Source organism: Alexandromys fortis, unplaced genomic scaffold, assembly GCF_014885135.2.
Source record: "Alexandromys fortis isolate MF-2015 unplaced genomic scaffold, M_Fortis_MF-2015_v1.1 scaffold_58, whole genome shotgun sequence".
NCBI classification, from domain to species: domain Eukaryota; kingdom Metazoa; phylum Chordata; class Mammalia; order Rodentia; family Cricetidae; genus Alexandromys; species Alexandromys fortis.
The window spans coordinates 3,280,636-3,307,643 of NW_026067940.1; the positions used below are offsets into that span (position 1 = coordinate 3,280,636).

General features: G+C 49.2%; 1 protein-coding gene across 1 annotated transcript in view; it reads left to right on the forward strand.

Annotated features, from left to right (window-relative positions):
- Positions 1 to 27,008, forward strand: part of Nav1 (neuron navigator 1) — a 248,768-nt gene that overhangs the window by 135,776 nt on the left and 85,984 nt on the right. Inside the window, exons 5-6 of the mRNA XM_050147599.1 lie at positions 10,276 to 10,378; positions 14,328 to 14,693. Of these exons, the coding sequence (XP_050003556.1) occupies positions 10,276 to 10,378; positions 14,328 to 14,693 (469 nt within the window). The remainder of the gene's footprint in view (positions 1 to 10,275; positions 10,379 to 14,327; positions 14,694 to 27,008) is intronic.

Here is a 27,008-nt window from a genome sequence, read left to right on the forward strand (position 1 = left end):
CTTTTTCTGGGGTAGCCCTGCTCCCCAGCTTTCTCCCTCAGAATCTTTAAAAGCAATTCTGCTTTCTCCATTGTCAGGCCTGGTCTGCGGTCACAAGCTGCATCATCTTGACTGAATCATTGTCACTGACAGGTTCTGGGAGGAGCAGGTCTAAGGGAGACCCTGCCTTGGGGGTGAGACTGTACTGGGGGGGGGGTGGAGCTGCGCGAGAGGCAGCCATGAGCACTGCCGGCTCTTACCTTATGCTCCTGTCTGTCACCAGGTCCAGTCGTCCAGGCATGTTCTTGGCAAGTTTCTGATTGACCCACTTTGGTTCCCAATGTCAGGACCCTGGGAACCTGTCGATTTGTCCACTTGTAAAATGGACTGAATTGCGTGTGAAAGCTGGGTGGAGCAACACACAGGCCAATCCCAGTAATCTAGTAATCTAGCCGAGGCTAGAGGATTGAAGGCAATCCCAGGGTAGGGGGTGTGCCAGACTTCTGGAGAAATAGCTGGTAACATTACACTGACTCTCTCGAGTAGACTCTGGCTTGCCTCACAGTGCCTACCACTTTAGGAGTACTTTGTAGCCGGGCTGCAGTGCTTAAGTAGCAAGGTGGCAAGGTCACGGTTGAGTGCTTGAAATGTGGCTAATTCAACTGAGGGGGATTAAATTTTAATTAATTCAAATATAAATGGTATTCAACATTCTTAAATAATTAGAAAGACACATATCAGATCTATGGTGAGATAGCCTGGCACACTGGGCTGGCCCCAGTGTGACAGTCAATAGTGTGTGTGGCTGAGGCTGGGCGGAAGCCAGAACTCTCACAGGCCGTGGATAGGAATGGGACATAATGCAAACACTTTGGATGACAGTGTAACCATTCCCCAAAATGTTAAACACACGTTACCATATGACTCAACATTCAGTCCCAGGCATATACTCAGGGAAATAAAATCTGATGTCCATACGTCCATGTATTTCCATGGCAGCGTTATTCATTCAGAGCAGGAAGTGGAGATGGGGCAAATGCCTCTCAAATGAAGGCAAGTGTTGTCCATACGGGAGAATGTTATTCAGCCGTGGAAAGGAACGAATGGCTGATCCAAGCTACGAAGTGGAGCAATTTGGAAAAGGCAGCACAAAGTGACAGAAGCCACAAAGGTGACAGTGTGTGATTCTGTTTGACGAAATGTCCTGAATAGGTGTGTCTGCAGAGTCACAAAGTAGACTGGTCGCTGCCAGGGATCAGAGCAAGGAGAGAACGGCCAGGGAGTGATTATGTGTGTGTGGGGGGGCTACGTGGGGACGATGAAAATGTTTTGAAATTACATGAATGGTGATGTACAAATGTGCTGAAAGCCACGGAATTCTATATTTTAAATTTTTATAGCATGTGATTATCCCTCGTCTGTATGTTTTGCCATCCCTGGCTAGTGGCTCCAGTATTAGACGAGGCTAGAACATCTGCCTTCTGTTTTTGGCTTTGCTATGTGCTGCTGTGTCATCCTGGTTAGCAGAGTTGGCTGCCTGGAACTCCAGTTTTCTCAGCTATAAAACTGGGGTAATGCCCAGGGAGTGATAGGGCACGCCTTTAATCCTAACACTCAGGAGGCAGAAGCAAGTGGTTATTTGTGAGTTTGAGGCCAGCCTGGTCTACAGAGCGAGTTTCCGCACATCCAGGGCTACATTGAGAACTCTATCTCGGAAAAAGAAGAAAAGTTGGGGTAATAAATGGACCAGCCCAGGTTTGTCTTGCAACTGAACAGGGCTCATACACACAAGTGTGTAGAATAGTACCTGGTTCAAGAGGTAGAAGGGTTAACCAACACCTAGTATTACCAGTGCCATGCCCAGAAATCCCCCCAGGTCTCTCCCAGTGCCATCCACACCTGAGCCCAGCCCTCTCCTCTTCTCCCCACTGTCTTGCCTGCAGATGGTTCTCTCTGCTGTGTAAACTGTTGCTATAACAATCACACCGGGTCCCCAGCCACAGCTGCAGAAGAGACATCATCAACATTATCTGAGCAGCGTGTCACACGAAGGCTCTGGGCATTGTTAAAATAGGAAACATTTCCAGTAAATCTTGAGGTTCACTGGACAGGAGAATCTGGGCTTGCCCTGAGCAGCGAGCAACCTGCCTGTGTGACTGAGATGGGCAGCCCATCCTCTGCCGGAGACCGACCCACAAGCCCAGCCCAGCAGCAAGTCTTTAGAATTCTCTCTTATCTTGTAACCTGATGTCCAAAGGAAAAGGGGCAAGAGGTATTTCTCTAGAAGTGTAATAGAAAAAGATAGACCTAGCCTGGCATGCTGTGTATACCTGTAATCCCAGCACGGGGGCAGAGACAGGCAGCTAGATCTCTGAGTTGGAGGCCAGCTCAGTCTACAGGGTGAGTTCCAGGACAGCCAGGGCTATACAGAGAAACCCTGTCTCAAAACAAACAAACAAACAAACAAAAGTAGAAAAAAAGGGACAATACAACTAGTACTCATCCCAAATAGGCCTGAAGCCAGAGCCCTCTTCTGGTCCCTTCTGGTCCCTTCTGGCCCCTTCTGGTCCCTTGGCCCACAGTACTGACTGTCCTTGACCTAGCAAGGCCTTCCCCAAGGGGATATAAGTGCTAGTCATTGAGAAGTAGCTGTCCCCCGGGCCTGTAAGCTTACTCCCCAAGGTCTCTGCCAAAGGCTGCATTTATACACAAGGCTGTGTTGAAGCTGAGCTGCACTTCATTGCAGCCAACCATGTGGAGGTGCCTTTCTGCCTTTAGCTCACTGCAGAGATCTCTTTTCTTCCCAAAGGACCTTGATAGGTCATGATGGAAGGAGCCTGTCTCCTCACATCCCCTGAAAAGTCACCTGCCTCGAGCACATTGCAAAAAAGCAGACCTCTGGAGCTTAGACTTGAGCCCCACCCACTTACCCAAGGGGCTAGGGTTGAAAAGCATGCTGGATTCTCTCTCAGACTTTGGTCTGAATATGAGCTTGCCAAGAGCCCGTGGGTTTCCAGAGCCTACTTCTACCTCGGACTGGTTTGAATAACCCCTGCAAACCAGGCCCTGTTCTTAAACTGTCTCTGGGAGCAGGGCAGGCACTGCCTGGGTGGATGGTTCAGTAAAGTTGATGCTACAAACAGGAGGCTGTTCTCCAAGTGTGCTAACCTAGGGCTGGGGTCTGGCAATACAGAGAAGCATGTCTGTCCCAGGAGTGCAGAGTCTGCAAGGAAGCAATCCTAAGCAAAACACAAAGGAAAAGAGGCCTTTGGGCAACTTCTCCCAAGCCTGAGAGTCAGACAGCTGCCTGTCTTGCAGCATTGCGGCATTAGCAAGACCGCAGGCGGCTGAGGAACTCTAGCGCCCCCGCGTGGTTCTTCTCTGTAACAAGCCCCAGAGATGAATGAGATTGGCATCCCGTGGCTGCAATACCGAGTAGTACGGTTTGGGTGGCTGTCTTACCAGAAGCCTAAAGATATAGCAGAAAACAGAGAGCCAACTTGTACCAGAGGTATTTCCCCATCACCTTGTGTGGGGATGTCGAGCTCCATTCTTTTGAGGAATAACCTGTTTTCGAAGTGTGCAACCAAATGCAAGGATTTCCCAAAATAGGACCCTCCATCACATCACCTGATTAGGATCGGGCAGTGCAGTAGATTCCTGGATGCCACCTCCAGCACACTGAACCAGAAACCGGGGGCGACGCTCTGACATCTATTCTTGAAAGTGGGAGTTCTTACAGAGCTCAGCCAGGCACAAAGATCAGACAGCCCATCTGCGAGGGATGGGTCCTCCACCTCTGTTAGAGCTGGGGCTAGACTGCCAGAACCTAAGTGGCCTCTACTCAGCTCCCTTACTTCAAGACCGACTTGGGAAACCAAGGTCCAAAGAGAAGTCATCTACCCATGTTCTACAGCTGGTTGGTATGTCCCGTTGGGATTTTTCCCTCAATGAAAATCAAAACTGTCCCATGAACTGGGGAGACTCCTGCCTGGCAATTCCAGGCCCTAGTGCCTATGCACGCTTCTCTGGTTAGCCCCAGAGTCGTGTGTAGTTCCTGGTTTTTGTATAACATCCCCATATGGCCAGTGCATTGTTTCCTTAGGCCTGGCTTTCTGGTGCCGCATGCAGCAGCCAGCAGGAGGACTCCAGCCGGCCCACTCCCTGCCTGAGTGGCTTCTCGGGGTAAAGAGAGACTCCCCGGGAGTTCCTTTTTGGGGGCAGGAGCCCTGCGCAGATACAAGCATAGCATTTGCTGCACTGCAGGGTTCGGTGACAGCTGCCTCTGACAATATTGTGACTTAAGTGGGGGGATGAGTGGAATGATAGGATTAGTAGGCGAATAAATAGTCCCCCGCCTGCGTGCTCCTTGACAGTGGGGTGGCTCTGGCCTGTGGGCCCGCCCACCCATCATCCTCCTTGGACCTCTGGGGTCAGCAGATGATTTGCAAAGGGGTGTAGGGAGGGGACGGAGCTGCCCTTCAGAGGAGCTGCTGTGCTGTAACCCTAGGGTAGAGGAGAGCTGTGCACTGGGTCACGTGTCAACTTTTAACGCTTTCCCTGCCACGGTGTAGGACTCAGCCTCTGCAGGGGTGGGCATGAATCCAGTACAAGATGAATGGAGTGGACCCCACAGAACTGCCTAGTTTAACTTGAGCCTCTGGGGTACCCTGGAATGTGCCCATAGATGGGGAGTGCACTGGGGTGGCCTCCTGCTCCCGCTGGAGCTGGTAGACTTATCTCCTGGGGTGGAGGCAAGGGGTGAAGAGATTCAGATTCCCAGAGACATTTGACCCACTCAAACACAGAGCGCTGCTCAGCGAGTTCTGGAAGTCACGCGCGAAACTCCCCAGTGTCTTTTTCCATTGTTGCAGTGAGTCCTGGGGGGAAGCGGTCCACTGGCTAGGGCTGAACTCTTTCTAGAAGCCGAAACTGTGACAAATTCCCAGAATTTCAAGATCTGCACCCTGTGCGGGGATCAAACAGGGCTGGGGAATTTTCTCCCTCTGAAGCATGTTCAGAGGGGGCGTGAGAGAGAAAGAAATAGACACTGGGAGGCTCAGTCCTTCCTGTTTCCAGGTCGTTTCGGCTGGCCTGGATTTCTGCATGGATCTAGGCCCAGGCTGTCCCTTGTGGTTAATTCTGGCTGTGATTTACCTTCTGCAGATAACTCTCAGCCTCCATCCCAGCCCACAGCACCGGACAGTGGAAAAAAAGCCAAGGCCAGGAGTCATGGCAGCCCCGAGTCCCCTCTGTGGAGTTACTGGAGAGGTAGTTTCCATCTCAATGTGAGAGGGTGGCAAGTGCTTTCAAGCCCCCTCTTGACTCAGTCTGCCCATCCTGGGAGGCTTGCGCCTCCCCTAGCCGCTCACAGCAAAAGCCAGTCTGGGGATGAGGTGTAGACCCAGTTTTCAATTGCCCTGCTCTGGGCTCAAAGGCTCGTGTGGGTTCTGCAACATTGAAAGTAATTAAGGCTTTGCCAATCAGTCATTGCAGTTTACTTAATTGCTGGCTAATAATTAAAACCTCACAGAATGTGGGAAAATCTGAGTCCTGGGTGACGGCTCCCCCTGAGCCTCTTCCTCTCGGAACTTGCCTGACTGTTGGAATTTACACTCTGAGTTGGAGGCTTGCTGTCCATAGCCTTCTTGCCCGAGCAAGTCCTTGTTATCTCCCCCAGGCGAGACAAGCCCTGAGAGAGGCATCTAGTCAGCTTGATGATGCAGAAGCAAGGTTTTTTTCTCATTTGCCCCTAGATCCAGGTGTGAGGGTCTCACCAAGCCAGAGCTTGGTCCCAGCCATCTGTCAATGGCAGAGAGTGGAGAGCTCCAGCCCACTGCCCACCCACCTCTACCTTCTGCGGGCCCTGAGCTGCATTTCTAGGAAGTTTGCTGTGTGCCAGGCGCTGTGCTAAGTATGTTGGTCCTTAAGCCTTGCTGCAGCCTGACCAGGTGAAGCGTCCTCCCCTCTTTCTGAGACAGGGTCTCTCTACATAGCCCTGGGTGTCCCAAAACTCACTATGTATACCAGGCTGTTCTAGAACTCACAGAGATCCACCTGCTTCTGCCTCTCAGCGTTAGTTAAAGTCATGTTCCACAGTGACAGGCCTAAGAATTACGTTCTCGACACCGAATTGAGTCAGCTTCTCCTCAGTGTCAGGTCTTAGGTCAGGAGCCGCTCAATCTTGTCATCCTTGGGAGGCCTGTCCCTGTGTCTGATGCCAAGAAGAAATCTACTTACATCACCCTCCCCGTGTCCCCTGGGCCTTCCTTTCTCATGCACAAATTCTCTCTCTTCCTCTAGAGTCTCTTAGTCACCTTCCTGTCACACAACGGGAGGCATGTGTATCTTTGCAGAACCGGCACACCATGGTGAGATGTGTCTAATCTGAGGCACATATTGTAATAGAAGGAATAGGGGTTTGGAATCCAAACCGATATGATTAGTCAAATTGAATACCGTGGAGTCATACGCCCAGCATCGTGCCCCACGTGTGGCACACACGTCACTGGCACCACTGGCGTTTCTGTGTGCATGTACCTGTGCGTCAGGTAGATTTGATTGTCGATCCTCAGAAAGACTCCATGGGCAGGATACTCTCTGTAGGCACACACACACATATGTACACACACATGCACACAGACACACATGCGCGCGCACACACTCTTTATCCCTGAAGCTATACCTATTCTGCAAAAACTTAGTTGTACCGTGCAGAGATGCCACATAGGTTGGGAACATCCCGAGCAGCAGTAGTGGGGAGACATACCTCAGCTCTATTTTGTCCCCAGGTCCGCCCATGCTGAGACCAAAAGGTTTGTTGACCAAGATACAGAGAGGCAGCCCCCAAGACATCGGGACTTAGCCAGGAGAATAAAGTATAGCACTTTCAGCTTATACTAATGTCATCACAGAGCGACTGGAACCGCAAAACCCTCCACCCCTTCCCAGACTCTCACTTCCATCGGACACGGTGAAAACGAAGCAAGGCTTAGTTGAGGGCCAGGTGCTAGGCTAGGGCAGGGTACAGATCTGGAATGCTGGGGCGTGGGGCAAGGTGGACTGAGTTCTTTTGCAAATACAAGTTAATGTATTTTTAAGCTGAAACACCGAAAAATGCCTTGGGGGTCAGAGGTGTGAATATTACCCCCCCCCCACCCGAACACACACTCCATACACACTCACACACTCCACACCCACTCTCACACACTCCATACACACTCACACACTCCACACCCACATACAACTAAGTAAAGTATCTGTAACCTCTTATATTTATATAAGTCTGAGCAGCGAGACCCTTATTTAGAGAGAGAGAGAGAGAGAGAGAGAGAGAGAGAGAGAGAGAGAGAGAGAGAGAGCGCTGTGGAAACATAAGGTGGCATACCCTAGTTGGCCACCAGGAGGCACTGCTGAGACACCAAGGAACGCCAGGGTGTAGCCTCTTCAGGACTGACCCAGCCCTGACGCTGAACAGATCTGGTCCTCTCCATTAAATCAAGCTGTGTCCTGGCCTCCTTGCCTCCCCTAAGCCCACTCTGGGGGCTGAAGGTAATTCTGGCACAACTGTCTCCAACTGGTTGCACTTCTGCACCATGACTTCCTTCCTTCTCAGTGGCACACAGGACTGGGCTGAGCCATTTCAAGGACCTCGATGTCTGGCTTTTGAGAATTGTCCAGCCGGGGTGGGGGGGGGGCTACCCTGCTCTACTCTGTTGATGTGGGAAAATGTAGGGGTTGGGGTGGAGGTCTCTGAGGAGACAGAGGGCACCATAACTGATATGTCAAGAGTTGATATATGGTTCTCTGTCACTACCAAGATTTTGGATTCTAGTTCCCATCATGCCCTGCTGTGGCCCGAGGCCTAGAGAATTAGGAATGAAGCGGGCTCACTGTATGACTTAAACATTTTCCCTTAAAGAGAGGGGGATATTTTTTAACGCCACAGTATCCAACCGCTACACACACACACACACACACACACACACGCACACTTTTTAAAAACGGTGATTGCAGTCATCAACTCTTGGGATATGTTTAAGCACTACTGTATACAGTCACTATGCACGACACTTCTGACACAAGCGTGCGCTGTCCTGTGTCCAAAGAGGTGAGTTTCTTTCAGACTCTAGCCCTATTCTGTGCTACATGCTCGCTGTGTGACCTCAGTTAATCTATCTGATCTTTCTGCGTGTCAGTGTTCTCATCTGTAAAATGGAACAGTAGCCTGGATCTCGCAGAAATGTTGTAAGGATTCCACTGGATGATGTGTCCAAAGGCCTGGCACACCCAGGAGTCTCTGCGTGACTCTCAGTCACTCCCCTCTTTGGAAACACACACTGGAGGTGTGTGCACACTGGGTCATTTCCGTCACACCCAGAGAAAGCATCACTCTCTTGGGAAGCCCGTACCTTGGCTCCATGTTCTAGGTTCCCACATAGGCACTTGAGAATTAAACGTTAGAATATATAGGTGTACACTTTCTGACCCTGTGTCTCATGCCAAGCCATTAGTTAGAGACACGGAGCAGCTCACAGGTGACACTTGCCAGGATAAACAGGCATTGGCAGCCAGAGAGACGGTGCCAGGGCTGTGGACGGAGCGCAGAGCGCTGGCATGGAGGCCTGCCGTTTGTCCTTGTTCCTTGGCACCACCATGGAGTGCTGTGTACATGGGACCGGCCATGGGAAGTTAGGGATGGGGCAAGACTCCAAGGGAGGGGAACAGAGAGATGGCTGGGCCCAGGTTTAGAGCTGGTCTTAGGGGAAGGTATCCCAGAGGCTCTGGGGAGAGCCGTACACCAATGGCTCTGCCACCCCACCCAGCTTCTCTTGGCCAGCCATGCAGTGACAGACAGACACTGAGCTCAGTCTTAAGAAATAAAAAATAAAAAATAAATAAAAACCTCTTATGGGATTCGGAAATGTTCTCTTTGGCAGCCAAAAGGAGCTTGCTCTCCTGCTGAGTCTGTGGGTGGAGAGAGACTGGGGCTGGGAGTGGGGGTAAGGCTGGCTTGCCCAGAAGGATGCAAGGGTTGAGGGAGGGAGGAGAGGGCTTGTCCCACTGTCGTCCTTCTGTGGCTGATTGCCGAAGGCTGCCTCTTGAGGAAGATTGGGGAAGCTGGGCTCTGTTTGGTGACAGTGACTTTAGATCCCAACGGAAAATATAAAGCAACAAGCAGGGCCTTCGTTACGGTGTCCTTCCAGTGCCTGGCACCAAGTTCTGTGGGTGTCTTTGCTGTTTTATTCTTACTCATTTTTGGGTCTGTTTGGGGTTTTTTGTTGTCTTTCTTTTCTGATATAGGGCTCCACTATGTAGCCTTACTTACTATGGAGACCAGGCTAGCCTCAAATTCAAAGAGATCCACCAGCCTCTGCCTCCTGAGTGCCGGGATCAAAGTTGTGTACCACCACACCTATCCCCAAGTGGGTATTTCATAAAGATTAGTTGGCAGGTCAGTAGAAGGGAAAGGAAGGTTCTTTGCCTTGCATCATTTGGATGCTATTTCCATCCTAGATGGGAGAAAGGATGGAGCTTTGTTTACAGATAAAGGCTCACATTGGTCCAGGCTCACGTCATCCTGCCCAGAAACCAAGTTGAGCAAAAGTGGTCCTTAACCCGTCCAGATTCTGGCCACACCCATGCTTCTTCCTCAGTCAGAATTCCAGCTCTTGAATAGGATCTGAACTGCCCCAGAAAATGGCTGCTCATCTCTAGCTCCCATCAGCCACCTCACCTTCAGGAGGCTTTGTTAGGACTACCTCCTAGGCCTCCACACAGCAACTCCACATGTTCCCAAGCCTTCAGAACACTGACCAGGGACATGTTGATGGACTGAAACCAACCACATGGCAATATTCATACCATGGAAGCAGGCGAACACTGCCCATCAGTGGGTCCCCTCTTCTGAGGGCCCTAAGAACACAGCAGCAGAGTGCTAGCTACCGAGGAGGTTCCAGGGCAGTGACCCATTTTACTCCACCACAGGAAACCTCACCTGTGACCTCTGCCTCTGCTGTGAGAAGAGCCTCCCTAAGCCAGAGGCAGAGGCAGTCATGCCCCTGAGGGTCTGGAGGGAAGGCAGTGGCTCTGTCTGCAGCCCTTGTCAGGCTTGGGGCTTCAGCAGGCCCAGGGCATTTGCGGAGGCCTTTAGAGGACCTGCTCTCTTGGTCATCTTAAGCGGGTGACCGGCCCGAGGCCTGGCTTCAGGAAGATATGGTCTGGTTCCCCTTCCGTGGCCCCCAGGTTCCTCAGGAAGGCCTTCCCATTCACCAGCTCCTCTGTTCTCCTTGCCAGATCCAGAGTCGCAGAGAAAGAGGACAGTGCAGAATGTTCTGGATCTTCGACAGAACCTGGAAGAAACCATGTCCAGCCTCCGGGGCTCCCAGGTGACGCACAGGTAAAGACTGAGCTGCCCTTTGGTGACATCTTCTCCCTAGGTCTTGAGTGCAAGGCCCCGGGCTCACTCCACACAAGGTGGCCTTGTCCTCTGTGAACACGGGTGTTTGGATCCCCACATTGTCAGCGCTGCGGGGAAAGGGGAGCCCAGCACCTCAGCAGAAGCCCCGTGCAGTCTTGTCTCTGCTTATACATGAACATGGGATCTCACTTAACTGTATCACCGTGAAAACGGCTGGTGTTCGGTCTGTCATACCTGGTCTCTCCTTGGGCCTTAGTCTCCTCATCTGTCAAGGCGACATTGTTTACTAAACACATCCTTCTGGGATGCTAGGACCTGGGTCCTCTTCAGCCCTCTACCAGTCTGTGTCTTCTGGCTACTTCTATCACTCCTGAAGGAGGGCTGAGTACCTGGCAGGGTCCACCTACTGTCACCCACAAAATCAACCCCATGGTATCCCTCTTGTCCCCCAACCCTTACAGAAACCCCCAAGCCTCCAGCTACAGGGTACACACCTCTCCCATAGCCCTTTCCCCTAGAGCAGTGTTCTGGCCCCAGCCCCTGTGAGTCAGAATTTCCCATTCAGTTCCTCTGGGCTTCCCTGCGCTGCTCAGATGAGATCATACTGTCAGCCCTAAGGGGGACAGAGGGCCCAGCTAAGTCCTGAGGAGGGAGGTGAGCAGGCAGCCAAGGCTGGGAAATCACGAGACATGGACAAGGAGGCTAGAAGCCTGGGTATTAGGAACCAAAGCCTCCTCAGTCGAACTGGAGGTGGGTTCTACTCTGTCGCCTGATGCTAAAAACCTGACTGTAAGGCTGGGGCATAGGGTTAATTGGAAAAGGACTTTGATTAGTTTGGGGCATTGTCTGTCAGAGGAGTATCAAGACATACTTGCATATCCTCCAATCAGGCATCTTGATCTAGGGAGTACCATGACTGCTGCCAATGCTCCTCTTAGGAGCCTGCATCCATTGGCCCTAGGTCTTCCTGTTGAGGCTTTCCTCCTTCTCTTACCTCCTGCATCCCTACTTTTACCTAGGTAAACCAGGACTTATTCACAGACATCTAGGTATCTCCTTGACAACGGAAAAGGAGGTGATTGGGGAGTCTGGGGAGAGTGGTCAGGGTGGCTTCAGCAGTCCCAGGACAGTCTCTGTTCCATCCCCCAGGCCCTAAGCAGGAATCAGATAGAGTGGGGCTCCCACTCAGCTGAATCACCCAGTGGTTTAGCCACCTATAGACAAAATCTTGAACATCCTTCTCACCACCCCACCCCACCCCCCGGGCCAAGGAAGTTTCTGGAACATCTCTCAATGCCAAGTCACCCGCCAGCATTGTGCCAAAGAAGCCAAGAATTGCTGAGTCGCTATGAGAGTTACACCCCAGATGACTCACTGCAGAAGTAGGGCAGAGGCAGCTGCTCTAGGCTCCTGGTGCCCCAGGCCCCAGGGAAGTAGGGAAGACCCTGCTGCCACGAGGAAGGGAAGCCTGAAGCCTTCCCTTAGTGCTAACTACTTGTGACAAGTGCCCTGGGGCGTCTGGCTCCCCTCTCCCTCTTGGAAACGAAAGGACCAGCAAGAGCCTGTGTCTTCCGTTTACCATGGACAAGGGGTCACTTCTCCTGGCCTTTGGTTTATAGTTCTGATTCGCACTTGTACAGTCCAAACCCCAGGGTCCTGACTTTTATGGCTTTTTTGCTTTTTTGCTACCAACCAATATCTCCCTGCACCTTGGAGCGATAATATTCCCTAGGCTAGGAAGAGGACCTGGAGAAGATGTACCTGTTGGACCCATGGGCTGATGGGGGCAGCTGTGTGTTCATACAGTGTGGGGCACCAGCCTTCAGAGCGAACATAGTCTTATCCTCCAGGGCCTCAGGGTCCAAGGGGTACATCTGCCAAGGTTGCTGTCACCCTGGAATTCATGGGGTAACTTAGACTCGGTTCCTTTTTGGAAAGTTGCTTCCTCTATTTCTGTAGGTTATGCTTCCTTCAGCAGGGAGAGTCTGGGGTAGGGACTGAGGCTGAAGAGGAAGCAAAACTGACCTCCCCAGGGAGACCAACCTGGTGCTGGGCCCCAGCTGGAGGTCGAGAGATCAGCTCTGAGCTAGAAACCCTTCCCACTGAGACCTAAAGATGGATTTTGGTGCTTTAAAAAATAGAGCTTCAAAATTGGGGAAGAGGTGTAGGCCAGAGACAGAACTGAGTGAGGAACCCCCACTGCTTCGTGCGCTTGTTACCATGGTGGACACCAACTGCCCACACCAGTTCCCTTGGATACCTCAAGCCATGGTCTGCCACTTATCCACCCTCTTCTCCTCCCCCATCATCAACAGTCATTTCATGGGCAGCTTGTTTCTGTTAAGCACTTACTGCGCAAGGCTCTGACCTTCCTCTGGGGCCAGACAGCCCCTACTGCATTCAGCACAGCCATCCTGGGGTTGTCCCTGCTGTGATTCCCTTGTGAAGCACTAGAATACGGGGTGAGAACCAGGGCTGAGTTACACCATGCCCATGGCTTCCCTGCCATCAGGGGCTTCTCTTTTCCCCAGGAGAAGGTGTCAAGGTCCACAGTGACTAGAAGCTGATGGGGAACTACAAAGAATGGGCTCAGAGGGAAGGATAGGAGTAGGCCATCTGGGAGTACTCAGGAGGCCACTAAATGCCCAGAGGTCAGCTCCAAGAACACTATCATGCTGTTTTTCAGGGCTGGTGACCCTTCCTCCCAGGAAGGAATAGAAAGAATATTTTCTCAGGCTTAATAAAGACACCATTTTGGAGGGCTTTCTTTTTTTCAAGCAACTTTATAAAAACAACAACAATAATAACAATAATAATAGCAATCAATGTCTGCTTCCCATCCCAGTCCCATTGAGAGTGGCTGAGAGAGGGATCTGGTCACAGATCAAAGACCTTTCTGCTTTGTTTACCTCATGTCTAGCCATGGGTGGCTTCAGATGACCCAGCTTTGGTGACCCACATACATCATGTCATTGATTCAACCCTGTCTGACTTTCGTCAGGCCAAGTGATAGAGAAGGGTCAAAAGTAACGTGGAGTGGCACCATGGCTAGGCTTGGTGAACTTATCAATCACATCCCGAACCATCCTGCCAGACCTCAGCCATATTTCCTCTCTGGCCCTGTGAGAGAAGGCCCCCGGCTCTCTAGCCTCAGGCATTCTGGTATTAGCCTGCCTATCGCTTCCTTGGCCTGACCTGGTGGCTTGAATGCTTGGGAGCCTGGATCTTGCTGTATCTCTTGTCTGTTTTCCTGTGTCCTCTTCTCTGTTCCCTGAGGAGACTCCACTTCTTCCCCTGGCCTATAGCTAGAACCAGTCTTCCTGGGGCCTGCTTCATATTTCAGGTTCCCAAAAGCTTGTCCCATAACTTCCACATCCAATTTTAGGTTTTCATAGATCTGGTACCTGGGCATCAGCTAGTCCTTTGCTTATTGATAGACAGAGGTGATGGCCACACCCTGGGCAAAGTGAACAGTAAAGGTCTTCCGAGCTCTGGTGATCAGTAGCCTCCACTCTTCACAACCCACCAGGCCCTTTCTGATTGGGTGAGCATCTTGTACCTGTCAGGCCCACTCAGATCTGTATGGCTGCAGCCCTCCCAGCTCTACAAACATTACATAGGGGAGGCATTTTCCTATCTCACCAATAACGAAGTAGCAAGATTAATTTATTTCTTTGGGCCATTTGGGCCACAAAAAAAATGGCCCAAAAAAGTATTAAACACTAGCCATGCTCACAGTATAGGCTCTTGGGAGTGTATGGGATTGCTATCTTGTCTACGTAGGATCATTTTCCATCGACAGTCTGAGATTACCGGTCACCAAGGAACATACACTTAGAAGCCTCTACAGAGGGGCATCCCAGTGAGGGGACAGGGCACAGACTGGTTGGGCTGAGGACTAAAGCTATGCCATCTGCTCTCTCCACAGCTCCCTGGAGATGACTTGTTACGACAGTGACGATGCTAACCCTCGAAGTGTATCCAGCCTCTCCAACCGCTCTTCTCCTCTCTCCTGGCGCTACGGCCAGTCCAGTCCCCGGCTGCAGGCTGGTGATGCACCCTCTGTTGGGGGCAGCTGTCGCTCTGAGGGGCCGCCAGCCTGGTACATGCATGGGGAACGGGCACACTACTCCCACACGATGCCTATGAGGAGCCCTAGCAAGCTCAGCCACATCTCTCGCCTGGAGTTGGTGGAGTCCCTGGACTCCGATGAGGTGGACCTCAAGTCCGGCTACATGAGTGACAGTGACCTCATGGGCAAGACCATGACAGAGGATGATGACATCACGACAGGGTAAGCACAGGAGCTCTTGGACAGCTGGTGCAGGAGGCATGGGAGAACATCAGGAAGAATGGTGGCGTGAGATGCCTTAAAAGTGGAGGCCGGGCGGTGGTGGCGCGTGCCTTTAATCCCAGCACTCGGGAGGCAGAGGCAGGCGGATCTCTGTGAGTTCGAGGCCAGCCTGGTCTACAAAGGGAGTTCCAGGACAGGCTCCAAAGCTACAGAGAAACCCTGTCTCGAAAAACAAAACAACAACAACAAAAAAAAGTGGAGTGGAGCTCAGCACGGGTTGGCTGAGCTGTGACAGAGGGGTCTGCGGAGGGCTGTCGTGCATGCTGTGACTGCCTCTGCCGTCAGATGTGGCTTATTCTGGAGGGTATGGTGGGTGGGGCTGACAGCAGAGGAGTTGATTGATCCATAAGGATATGCCCTTATTCTCCTCCGTGAGCCTGTCCTCCAAAAACCCTGGCCCAAAGAGCCCTGGGAACCTTTTGGAGGCCCAGCTCTTCTGCAAACCGGGATAGACTGCAGATTACTTAATTTGCTCCACATCTGCAAAAAGAAACTGAGAATGTCACCTCCTTCTACCCGCTAAGAGTAGAACGAAAGTGCAGGTCAGACGGCATGGGGCCGGTGGCTCTACTTCCTCTGCCTGGGGTTCCTGGCCTCCTGACCTTGGTCCTTGGTTTATATCCTTGGGTTTCTGCTTCTGCAATCCATCGACTCCTAATGCCACATCCTATCCTCTACCCCAGTCTATTAAACCTATTCCCTGCCCTTGGACACCCAAGGACCCTCAGCTTAAATTTTCTGCAATATTAGACAGGGTAGACATGGGGAGAAAACTTGGACAAACATGGCTCTCTTGGAAGTGAAAACAGGACAGGAAGAATTTGAGCTAATGGGGTTCGGGACATTCTGACCAACTTTTTTGAGCCCTGAGGCCAGAGAACTGCATGGTTCTGGAAACTTCTCGAGGGTGTCTCTCAGTAGACTGCCACTTCCATTCTTCATGGTTTTCTGGGGTCTCCACTCCTAAGACACCCCATAAAGCAGCAGCAGCCCTTCCCATGTGTCTTAGGTACCTAGGATCACACTAGTACAAACTGCCACTCCTAACAAAACTCTGCAGCTTCAAGGGCATGGAAAAGACTGAGCTGAGTTCCAGGCCATCCACCACTCCCAGCCCGCAGCCCACCCATGGGGATAAACTTGGCAGGGCTGGTCATGGTCTGTCCAGCTGATGAGGCTGCTCTGGAGCAAAACAACTGACGCATGAATGACTTGTTTACTGCCTGGCAGATCCCAGGGGCAGTCGACCTCATGCTCAGATCCATCAGCTTGGAGTGGGGATAGAGAGAAGCCGTGCTGTGTTCAGGCTCCAGCTGCTGCTGTGGTCAGAAGCCTCGGGTGGGGAGAAAGGAAAGCCAAGGTGGCAGAGAAGCTGCTCCCAACAGGCCAAATGCCCTGGGAAGTGCCAGTGTGGAAATATCAGGTCTCTATCCCCTGATGTGCCAGCCCATAGGCCAGAGAGAAGCACAAAGCCTATGAGGCTCAGGGTTCAGGACTGCGGCAGCCTCTGTACTTGGGGATTCCAAGACTGGCAGGACCCTCGCCCTCAAGGAGCCCCCAGATCTAGCAGCATTCTTACAACCCCACTAAGGTCCCCAAAGTATGGGAAGGCACAGGACTCCTGCAGGAGAAAGCAGTAGGACTTCTAGAATTAACTAACTGAGCTTGAGCTACTTAGTTAATCTCTGTATTTTAATCTGTCTATCAGCTGAATGCAGATAACTGCATAGTAGGACAATCTGTGGCCTGCTATGAAGATAAAAAGGGTTAATATATGTAAAAAGACAGTATAATTCCTGAATCAGTGTAATTGCTCACTGTTTAGCTGTTGGGACTGTTGGTAGAGTCCCAGACTGATGGACAGACACGCCCTTGCCCTCAGAGAGCATATAGTCTACACTGGTCCCCACTCAGAATCAGCAGCAAGGACAGATCTAGTAGTAGCTGATTAAAACTGGGGACATAGATAATGAGGTGTGGGGCACAGAAGCTAAGGGGACGAGGGGAAAGAAAAGTTGTTACCTTTGTCTAGGACTTAGCTCCCACCTCTTATCCTCTTTTCTCTGGGCAATGTGTATGCCCTTGGTTGTGTTAAGTCAAGACAAAGTCTCCAAGACCTCAGCCTCCCTACTCCCCGCAGCTGGGAGGCCAGGGAAGCCTGCAGTCCTCATGAGAAGATATGACAAATGGCTGTAATGACAACATTCACAAAATAGATGAGAGCATGAATTGCAATGCTAGTTTGCAATGTCATTTCATATGTGTCTTTTTTGGCCACTTTTCAATTAGTGCTAACTTTTCCCTAGTTTTAAGTGTTCTCTCTCCCTGAGTACCTATGTAGGACCATAAACGTAAGGCCATCCCAAATGTGCTTAGGATGTCAGCATTGGAGGAAATCAGTTCATAACGCACACCGCTGCTCCCAGTTAAATGTTTTCAGATGTGCTTTTGTGTTAAAGCTGGACAGCCTGGATTCCAGGAAATCCTTAGGTGGCCCAGCAAATCTAAGCTGCCCTTCCTCGGCTTCCATTAGTACTCTCATCCCCCTTGTGGTTCTTAGCCAGATTTCCTCATCTGCCGGGCGGTGGTGGCACACGCCTTTAATCCCAGCACTCGGGAGGCAGAGGCAGGCGGATCTCTGTGAGTTCGAGGCCAGCCTGGTCTACAAGAGCTAGTGCCAGGACAGGCTCCAAAGCTACAGAGAAACCCTGTCTCAAAAAAATAAAATAAAATAAAATAAAATAAAATAAAATAAAATAAAATGAACTGGAGAGACCGGCTCAGTGGTTAAGAGCGCTGACTGCTCTTCCAGGGGACCTGACCTCGATTCTCAGCACCCACATGGCAGCTCACTCCCTATTCTAGGTAACCCACGCATAGGGACTCACGCTACCTCTGTCTTTTTTGTGGTGTATGCTACCCAGCATAATATCATCGAAACTCATCCCTCTTGTGTCAGAGTTTCCTCTTCATGGTTCAGTAGTGTTCACTGGTTGTGTGTGATAAGTACTTTTGGATTCCCGGTAGTAGGTTTCTCCACCAACGCAATAAGCCAGATCAAACCGAATTAATAAAGCTAGGTTTAATCTGAGCAAAGCACTCCCAGGTGACTCTCAAGCCCTGCAGAAGTGAGGTGGGGGAGGGAGGAAGAGAAGTCACACAGACCTATGGGCTTAGTCTTAGAAGCTCTGGAGGAGGAGCTGCTGCTTGGCAGGCTTTCTGAGGGGCAGAGTTTGGAGAGGGAGGAGGGGGCCTGAAGCAGGGCCTCCAACGGAACATCATATACTATATTTTGTTTGTCCTTTTATCTTTTTAGCCATCTTCTAGGTGCTGAGAATCCTGTTACCATGAACCCTGACTTTAGTTCTTTGGGATGTATTCCATAGAGAGGAATGGCTGGCCATGCAGTGATTCTGTGTGTTCTCTTTTGAGGAAGCACTACACTATTTTCCACTGAGACTGGACCATTTTACATCGCCATCAGTTCTGCATTCTCGAAAGCCTTGCTGTTTACTAGTTTCTGGTTTTTAAAAAAGTAGCTATCCTAACTGTGCTAGTTGGCTTTCTGTTACTACAGCGAAATACCCGAGATGCTTCCTTTAAAGAGGAAAGTTTTGTCTGGGTCAGGGTTTAGAGGGTTTGGAGATTTCAGTCTCGTTGCTGTGAAGCCCTTGACAATGCAGCACATCCTGGAGAGAGGACTTGGTGTCGACAACTGCCCCATGGGCAAGAACAATGTCTCACAGCCTTTAAGGGCACACTCCCAGCAACCTAACACATGACCTAAAGCGTCTAACACATGACCTCTGTGGAACACTTAAAAGCCAATGGATGTTAAGTAAAATTTCATTGTGTTTTTTCAGATAGATTTTTTTTTGGTTTGGTTTGGTTGAGGAGTTAGTTGGGTTTCTTCTGGTGGTTGTTTAGTTCTGGTTTTTGAAACAAGGTCTTATTCAGCACAGGCTGGCCTTGGGCTCACTATGTAGTTGAAAATGACTTTGAATGAATTCCTGGGTCTCCTGCCTCCCCAGTTCTAGATTATAGGAATGTGCTACCATACCTGACTTTTGTTTCGTTTTTTCCTTTGATGAAAATAATTGTACATATTTCACTATAGGTGCACAATAAGATCAGATCGAGTAAAGGACATATCTATCCATCAACTAAGATGTCCTTTCTCTGTGTTGGGAACATTAAAAATCCTCTCCAGTAGTTATTTTGAAGCATACAATTAATTGCTGCCAACCACAGTACATTAGAAGCTATTTCTCATACTTTAGTAATGCCCTAGCATATTAAAAGTTACTCTTGGGGCTGGAGAGATGGCTCAGTGATTAAGACTATATGCTGCTCTTGCAGAGGACCTGAGTTTGACTTCTAGCACCCATGTTAGGTGGCTCACAACCACCTGGAACTCCAGCTTCAGAGGTGTTCCATGCCTCTGGCCCCCTCAGGCACCTGTGCTCAAATACATGTATAACAGACACACACACACTCACTCAGACACACACTCACTCACACACGTACACACATATATACACATACACACACACAATTAAGAATAAAACAAATCATCTTTAGAAGTTCCTCTTCAGTTTCAGCCATACTTCTGTGCTTGATAGCCATCTTCCCTCACCCCCTCTCCCTCCCACCCCATACACTGTTAGCCATCTTCCCTCACCCCCTCCCAACCCACACATTGTTAGCCTTATTCCCTCACCCCCTCCCACCCCATACGCTCCCTAGCTCCAGGAGCTACCACTCTGCTCTCTCCTGGTGAGACCCACTTTTCAGCTCCCACATATGAGTGGTACAGGACCTAGGAACTTGAACAAGGAGCACGAGCCTTCTTGCCTGACTGGCTGCAGTTAGCCCAGAGTTCTCCATTTTCATCCACGTGTCTGAAAGTGGCAGAATAGCATTGTCTTTATGGGTAAATAACATTCCTTCATGGATGTATGCCACATTTTCATTATCATTCATCCATCAGTGAACACACAGGTTGGTTCTGTGCCCTGGCCATTATTAATTGTTCTGCTGTAAGTGTGTGAACGCAGTTGTATCTTCAGTATACCCAGTCATGGCATTGCTGGACCACAGGGCAGGTCTACACATTTCTAATTGCATGAGAGGAACTACCATGCTGCTCTCTGTGATGCCTGCCTTAGTTTTCATTCCCATCACCCTCATGTAAGAGTTTCTCACTCCACAGCCCCAGCCAGTATTTTCTGTTTTCCTCTTTTTAAATAATGGCCTTTCTAATAAAGGGGAGGCAATGTCCCATTATGGTTTTGGTTTGCACTTCCCTAAGGACCAATGGTGCTGAACATCTTTAAGTGATTATTGACCATTTGGAGTTCTTCTTTGTAGAAACGTCTCTTCAAACCCTTTGCCCTTTTAAAAATTGGGTTTTTTGGACCTTGCTATTAGGAGTTCTTCATATATTCTGGGTAGTAATCTTTTATCACATATATGATTTATCAATATTTTCTACCATTCTGTGGGTTGCCCTTCATTTTATTGGTGGTGTCCTTTGATGCACAGACACAAACTTGTTTGGGCTTTGGTTTGTGGCAAGGTCTTATTAAATAATCCAGACTGGCCTCAAACTCAAGATCCGCATGCTTCAGCTGCTCAAGTGCAGGAGCTGCAGGTTTGCTGCACCAAACCTGGTTCATGGTGTGTGTGTGTGTGTGTGTGTGTGTGTGTGTGTGTGTATGTGTGTGTGTGTGTGTGCAGCCCTCACGTGTGTGTATTGGGGGTTCTCACTATGTTTTTAGTCTGGTTTTGAAGTCCTGGCCTCAAGCAATCCTCTTCCCTTAGCCTCTTTAGAAGTTGGGGCTCCAAGCATGCACCATCTGCTAAAGGTTTTCACTACAGAAAAGTCCAGTTTCTGATTTGATTTTTTTTCTCTTTGTTGCCTGTGCTTTAGGTACCACATCCAAGAAGGCACTGATAGACACAATGGTATATAGCTTTTTCTCCTGTGCTTTCTTTGAAGAGTTTTTATAGCTAATTTAAAAAGAAAAAAAAATCTAAGCATCCTAGGCCTGCCCAGAGCATCACTGCTGCCCCAGGAAAACACATTTTTCTAAAAGTTCTCCCAACAGTTTAAAGATTTCATCTTGTACAGAAATGTCTATAGTAGCCTGGCTTGCACGGGCACAGTGGTTTGTATGGGCACAGTGGTTTACATAGGCACAGTGGCAGGGACCGCAGTCCCTTTCACATGATATTAAGTCCTATGACAAAGTTCTTAATATGCAGCTGCACTCTGCTTCATAACAGCTCCTGCTGGTTAATTCAAATATTATTATCATCTAGGAAAACTGAAATAAATGGAATTCCTCATTTGAGTATGATAGCAGGTAACGAATGATTGCTCAGCTAGTCTACAGGCAAAAAAGAAAAAAAAAATGCCCCCACCTAATGTCAGTACTTTCTAAAATGAATCAGTTTTCCAGACCCCTCATGTCCTGGTGCCCCTCCCATGGAAATTCTCAAGTTGTCAGCAAGCCACTTAAAAGTTGGCACCTAGGCTGATCACCTGCTTGACACCAGAAGCAGTCCTGCAGGGCTATATTCAACCCGTAGCACTGCAGGCTGTCACAGATGACAGCTTGGGACATTTTTACCCCTTGAAAAGACAAAAGGAATTTGTTTTTCTAAAAATAGTAGGGTCTGGAATTTAATCTAAGTAAGAAGATAAGGCTTCCAGCCATCTGTCCTCCCCATTCCCAAGCTTCCAGAGACAAGCGGGAAGGAGCTGAGGCCAGAACCAGACTCAGGTGCTGGGGTTGAGATGGAGCATTTCAGAGAGACAGGAATTCAGAGTCCCCCTCACCCTACCCTACCCCCATCCTATCCCGGATGTTGTTCCGACTTGCGTCTCCATGGCTGTCTGTGTTGGGGCTGGTCTGGGTGGGCTGTGTTGGAGCTCTGTGGCAATAACGGATGGGAAGCCGAAGGCCAAGCCAGCCATAGCCCTGCCAAACCCCACAACTCCAGGGGTGTTGTTCACAATGCAGAGAGGTGTGCCATCTGCAGCCTTTGCTGGACTGCCATAGCACAGCCTATGCCAGGGGCCACGGAGCAGTAGACAGCATCAGCGGGCTCCATCTTGAGGGAGCTGTGGGTAAACACAGAGGGACTGTGGTGACTGCCTGCCACATCCGTCTCTTCCAGGTGGTGTCCGCACTCTGTGTGTGGCTAGATGTTCCAGCTCCTTGCTTCCTCTCCCATCCCCTCCTTTTTCTCCCTCGCCTGTCCTCTTGAACTGTGCTTGGGGGCTCAGCAACAGATGGGATTTGTTTCCTCTTTGGCTCTAAAGTATCCTGGCGTTGAAAAATGTCAAATAAAATAAACTGTGGGCCCCTGCCTTCTCCCAGACTGGCTCTTTATCCCAGAGGCACTGAACTCAAATCTTAAAGAGACACCTCCAGTCTCATAACACAGCCTCCCACCTCTGCCTCCTAGGAGCTCCATCCAGTGCTCTCAGCTTAGCCCACACCTGACTGCCAGGCCCGAAGATGCTCATCCAACTCCACCAGGGACAAGCGTTCTGCATGGGTACTGGGTTTGCACAGAGAGAGCCTGCTGGGTGTGGCCGGGCAGGGAAGAGATGTCCTGAATCTTCTTCTGCCTTTTCCTGGCTAGTCTCTAGGCATCCCACTGGTGGGTAGCTAGACCAGGTCTGTCATTGGCCCATGAGCATGAGGGGAGAGGAGTTACACATGGGGGAGGGGGGAACCAGTGTTCAAGTGCGGGAAGAAAAGTCAGTTTGTCCCCTGAAGGAACTTCAAAGCTCAGTGGGAGGTAAGGGACTAGGGATGTAGCTCACACCCTTGCCTAGTAGGTGTGAAGCCCTGGGTTCTATCCCCAGGTACTCTTCACATCACTGTGGTCAAACACCCGAGAAGCAACTTAAAGGAAGAAGGTTTATCTTGGCTCACCAGTCTATCGTGGCAGGGAGGCAAGGCGACAGGAATGTGAGGCCACTGATCAAACTACAGCCACTGTCAGGAAGCAGAGAGCAGACAGGACGTGGACCAAATGATAAAACGTCAAGCCCTACCCACCCAGTGACACACTTCCTCCAACACGACTCCACCTCCTCAAGGTTCCACAACCTTCCAAATGGTGCTTCCAAGTGTTCAAACGCATGAACCTATGGGGAACATTTCACACTGAAAACTTAATATCCTTGAACTAAATAAATGAAATAAATAAATAAATAAATAAATAAATAAATAAATAAATATTAGATCGGATACTTTCTGGGTCTGCAAGAAATGAAAGGATGTGCAGTTGAAGTAGATAATAGTTGTTGCCTCTTGGGGATAGCACCCAACAATTGTTCTGCAGATTCGTATACACAGCTGTGGCTGATGAGTCTCTGCATGGGAAGAAGCAGTGGGTTAATTGTAGAATCTGGAGTTCAGTCCTAAGAATTTGTAGTTTGATGTGTGGTACTAAGCAAGTAATCTAACCTCTCTGAGTCTTAATTTGCTCATAAAAACAAAACTAAAGCTAGGCATAATGGTGCACACCTTTAATCCCAGTAATTGGGAGGCAGGGGTAGGTGGATCTCTGTGAGTTCAAGGCCAACCTGATCTACATAGTGAGTACCAGGCTAGCTAGGGCTACACAGTAAGACCCTGCCTCAAACTAAACAACAAAACACAAATAGATTTTTAGCCAGGCTGCCTCGCAAGGAAAGTTCCAGAATAGCCAGGGCTACACAGAGAAACCCCGTCTTAAGACACAAAAACAAGGGGGCTGGAGAGGTGGATTAGTGGTTAAGAGCACTGGCTGCTCTTTCAAAGGACTTGGGTTCAATTCCCAGCAACCACATGGCAGCTCACAACTGTCTGTAACTCCAGCACCAGGGAAACTGATTCTCCCATACAGGCATACTTGCAGGCAAAACACCAATGTATATAAAGTAAAACTAATTAATTAAAAAAAAAACAAACACAAATAATAAAATTATTTTTGCCCTGTAGAAAAGATATGTAAGAGTACTTTGAAAAGTGTATGGGATGTTGGCTTAAAGTATTTATTCCGATCTCAATTTAGCATTCTATTCACTTAGCTAATGATTTTTGTCTTAGTTAGAGGTTGTTACAGTATCAAAATAAAATTCCCTTTCTCCCTCATTCCCTTCTTCCCCTTCCTTCCTTTTATTTTTGAAAAGAATTTAAAGATTTATTTTACTTTATATGTATGAGTAGTTTACCTGTATGTATGCATGTTTGTATATATTTATGTTATGTATACATGCATGCATGTATGTATTATGTATGTATACATATCTCAAGCATGCCTGATGCCCACAGAGGCCAGAAGAGGATGTTTGGTCCCCTGGAACTGGAGGCACAAATGGTCATTGTATGTGTTACCGATCAATTGCTGTGATAAAATCCTATGACCATGACAATTTATAACAAAGCATTTAATTTGGGGTTCATGGTTCCAGGGGGTTAGAGTCCATGGCCATCATGGCAGGGAGCATGGCCATAGGCAGACAGGCATGGTGCTGGAGCAGTAGCCTAGCTCTCACATCTTGGTCCACAAGCATAAGCTGAGAGAACTAACTGGGAATGGCAACCACACCACACCTCTGTTGACAGAAGTGTCTATCCCACCTGGTCCCACAGCCATTCGGTCCCAAAGAAACACACAGAGGCTTGTTGACCTATTATATTAGCTCAGGCTTCTTATTAATTAACTCTTACATCTTACATTAACCCATAATTCTTGTCTGTGTTAGCCACATGGCTTGCATCCTCTGCATCTGGTGACAACTGCAGACTGAACCTTTCCTCTTCCCAGAATTCTCCTATTCAGGTTGCCTTACCTTTATACTTCCTGCCTGGCTACTGGCCAATCAGCCTTTTATTAAACCAATACAAGTGACAAATCTTTACAGGGTACAAGACTATTGCCCCACAGCACACCTCCTAATCCTTTCCAAACAGTCCCACCAACTGGGAACCAAGAATTGAGATACATGAACCTAAAGTGGGCATTCTCATCCAAACCACCACAGTTGTGAATCACCATGGAGATGCTGGAAAATGAAGCTAGGTTCTCTGTAAGAGCAACAAGTGGTCTAAACTTCTGATCCATCTCTTCAGTCTCCTCTACCCTGTTTTACAGAGTCGCATTATGTTGCCCTGACTGGCCCCAGTGTATAGTCCAGTCTACCTTTGAACTCTTTGTATGTGTACGATAAATGTGTGTTTATGTGAGTGTGTGTATACACTCTTTATTTATTTATTTTTTTAGACAACCACCTCTAACTCCAGCTCCAGGGGCTCTGATCCCTTCTTCTGGCCTCAGAGGCCAAAATTGAAGCTCACTAACTGAGCTAGACTGGAGTCAGTGAGCCCTGGTGCTGGCTTTAAGGATGCTTACTGCCACGCCTGACATTTTTACATGGATGCTGGAGAGCCAAACCCAAGTCCTCATACTTGAGTGGCGAGAACTTTACCAAACAAGCCATGTATCCTTATACTCTTAATCTTCTGCCTTCCATCACCAAGTTCTGAGGTTACAGGGACATCCCACAAAACCCAAACTGAAACAGTCACTTAAACTTGGTAGATGATACACTGGATTTCGGCTTTGACTTCTCTTTTGGAGTGGTCTCATTGTTTTTAGTGCTATCCTGAGATCCCTTTGGTTCTCTCGGCATTCCGTCAGTTAGACAGGCTTTTGAGAGCAGGCTTATCAACACAGGGATATCACGACTGCCAGAGCAGCACAGTGGTTAAAGGCACACAGCCAGCCCTGCTGGGTTCCATCCTGCTTCTCCCCCGTCCAGCCAGGTGAGGTTAGATGCATGCTCTGTGTCCCCTTTTGGTACCGCAGCTGAAAACTGTGGACCACAGCGCCTCTGTCTCATACCATGTGAGAATTAAGTTTGTTGCCGTATCTACTCTGGAAGTATTTACAAGTGTGTGTTTGCCTTCGTGCTGAAAATGATGTTCCTAATCCTCACTGGGAAGAAGAGGAATTTATTTGCTAAGCAATGTGGACTTGTTCTGACCCCTTTCACTTGTGCATGCAATGTTCTCCTCCGCCAAATGGTGCCCACATGTGGCTTGGGATGTGAGTCATGAGTACAGCATGTAGCATGTAGAACTAAGCTAATTGTAGGATGGAGAGATGGTTCCATCGCTGGGTACCTGCCTCTCTTCCAGAGGACCTGAGTTTAGTCCCTAGAATTCACATTAGGGTGGCTTATACAACCACCTCTAACTCCAGCTCCAGGGGCTCTGATCCCTTCTTCTGGCCTCAGAGGGCACTTGTATCACATGTGTACATACACAAACACACACACAATTTACACACACAAACATTCACACACATAATTAAAAATAAAAGAAATTTATAAAACAAAGAACTAAGCTAATTGTGCACAGTTCACAGAGGCTGGCCTTTTCCCCATCATGACCTGGCTCATTGCGCTCACTGTCCCAAACTCAAACATCACACAAAGAGTAGTGTGAGCTGGTCTCTTAGCTCCTTGTGTGCTGCTATAACACAATACCACAAGAGGTCAGTTATGAAGAACAGATATTTATTTCTTACATTTCAAGACTGAGGGACCAGTCTGATTAGGACCTTCTGCGGGGGAAAGTGGAAGACCAGGGGAACGAACATACATGAGAGAGGGGGCTTAACTCATGCTTTATCTTAAACCTGCCTCCACCATAACCAGCCATGAATCGATGCTGTCGTGGCCTAGTTACACCTTTCCTACATCTTAACACTGTCACTGAAGATTTTCCAGCACACATTCCCCATCTTACATGATCCATTAAACCGTACAGGTGGGCAGCTCCAGGGGGAGCAGATCTGAGGCAGGGATGGCATGGGCCTGAGAAAAAAGGTGGGATGTGCACAGGTTATTGCCATAGGCACCTGAGGCTTGAAGATTTCTAGGAGGTTAGTGACCCCGCAAGGGTCCAGCAAAGAAGCTTGGTCATTTATCTTTCAGCTCCCGCTCATTATTGAACACAGCAGCTCCTAGTGGCACTGAACAGCACTTTTAGCTTGTTCTGGCTGGGTCACAGACTTAGGTGTCTGGAGGGGAGGGGAGGGGAGGGGAGGGGAGGGGAGGGGAGAGACAAAAACACCATGAAAAGAAAGTAAGAAGCAAGAGTGGCAAGGCGTGTGTAGAATCAGATTCTGGGCGTTGGTGTGATGGATGGGGCTAATTTGAGAGTCCTTGGCTCCCAAAATTCC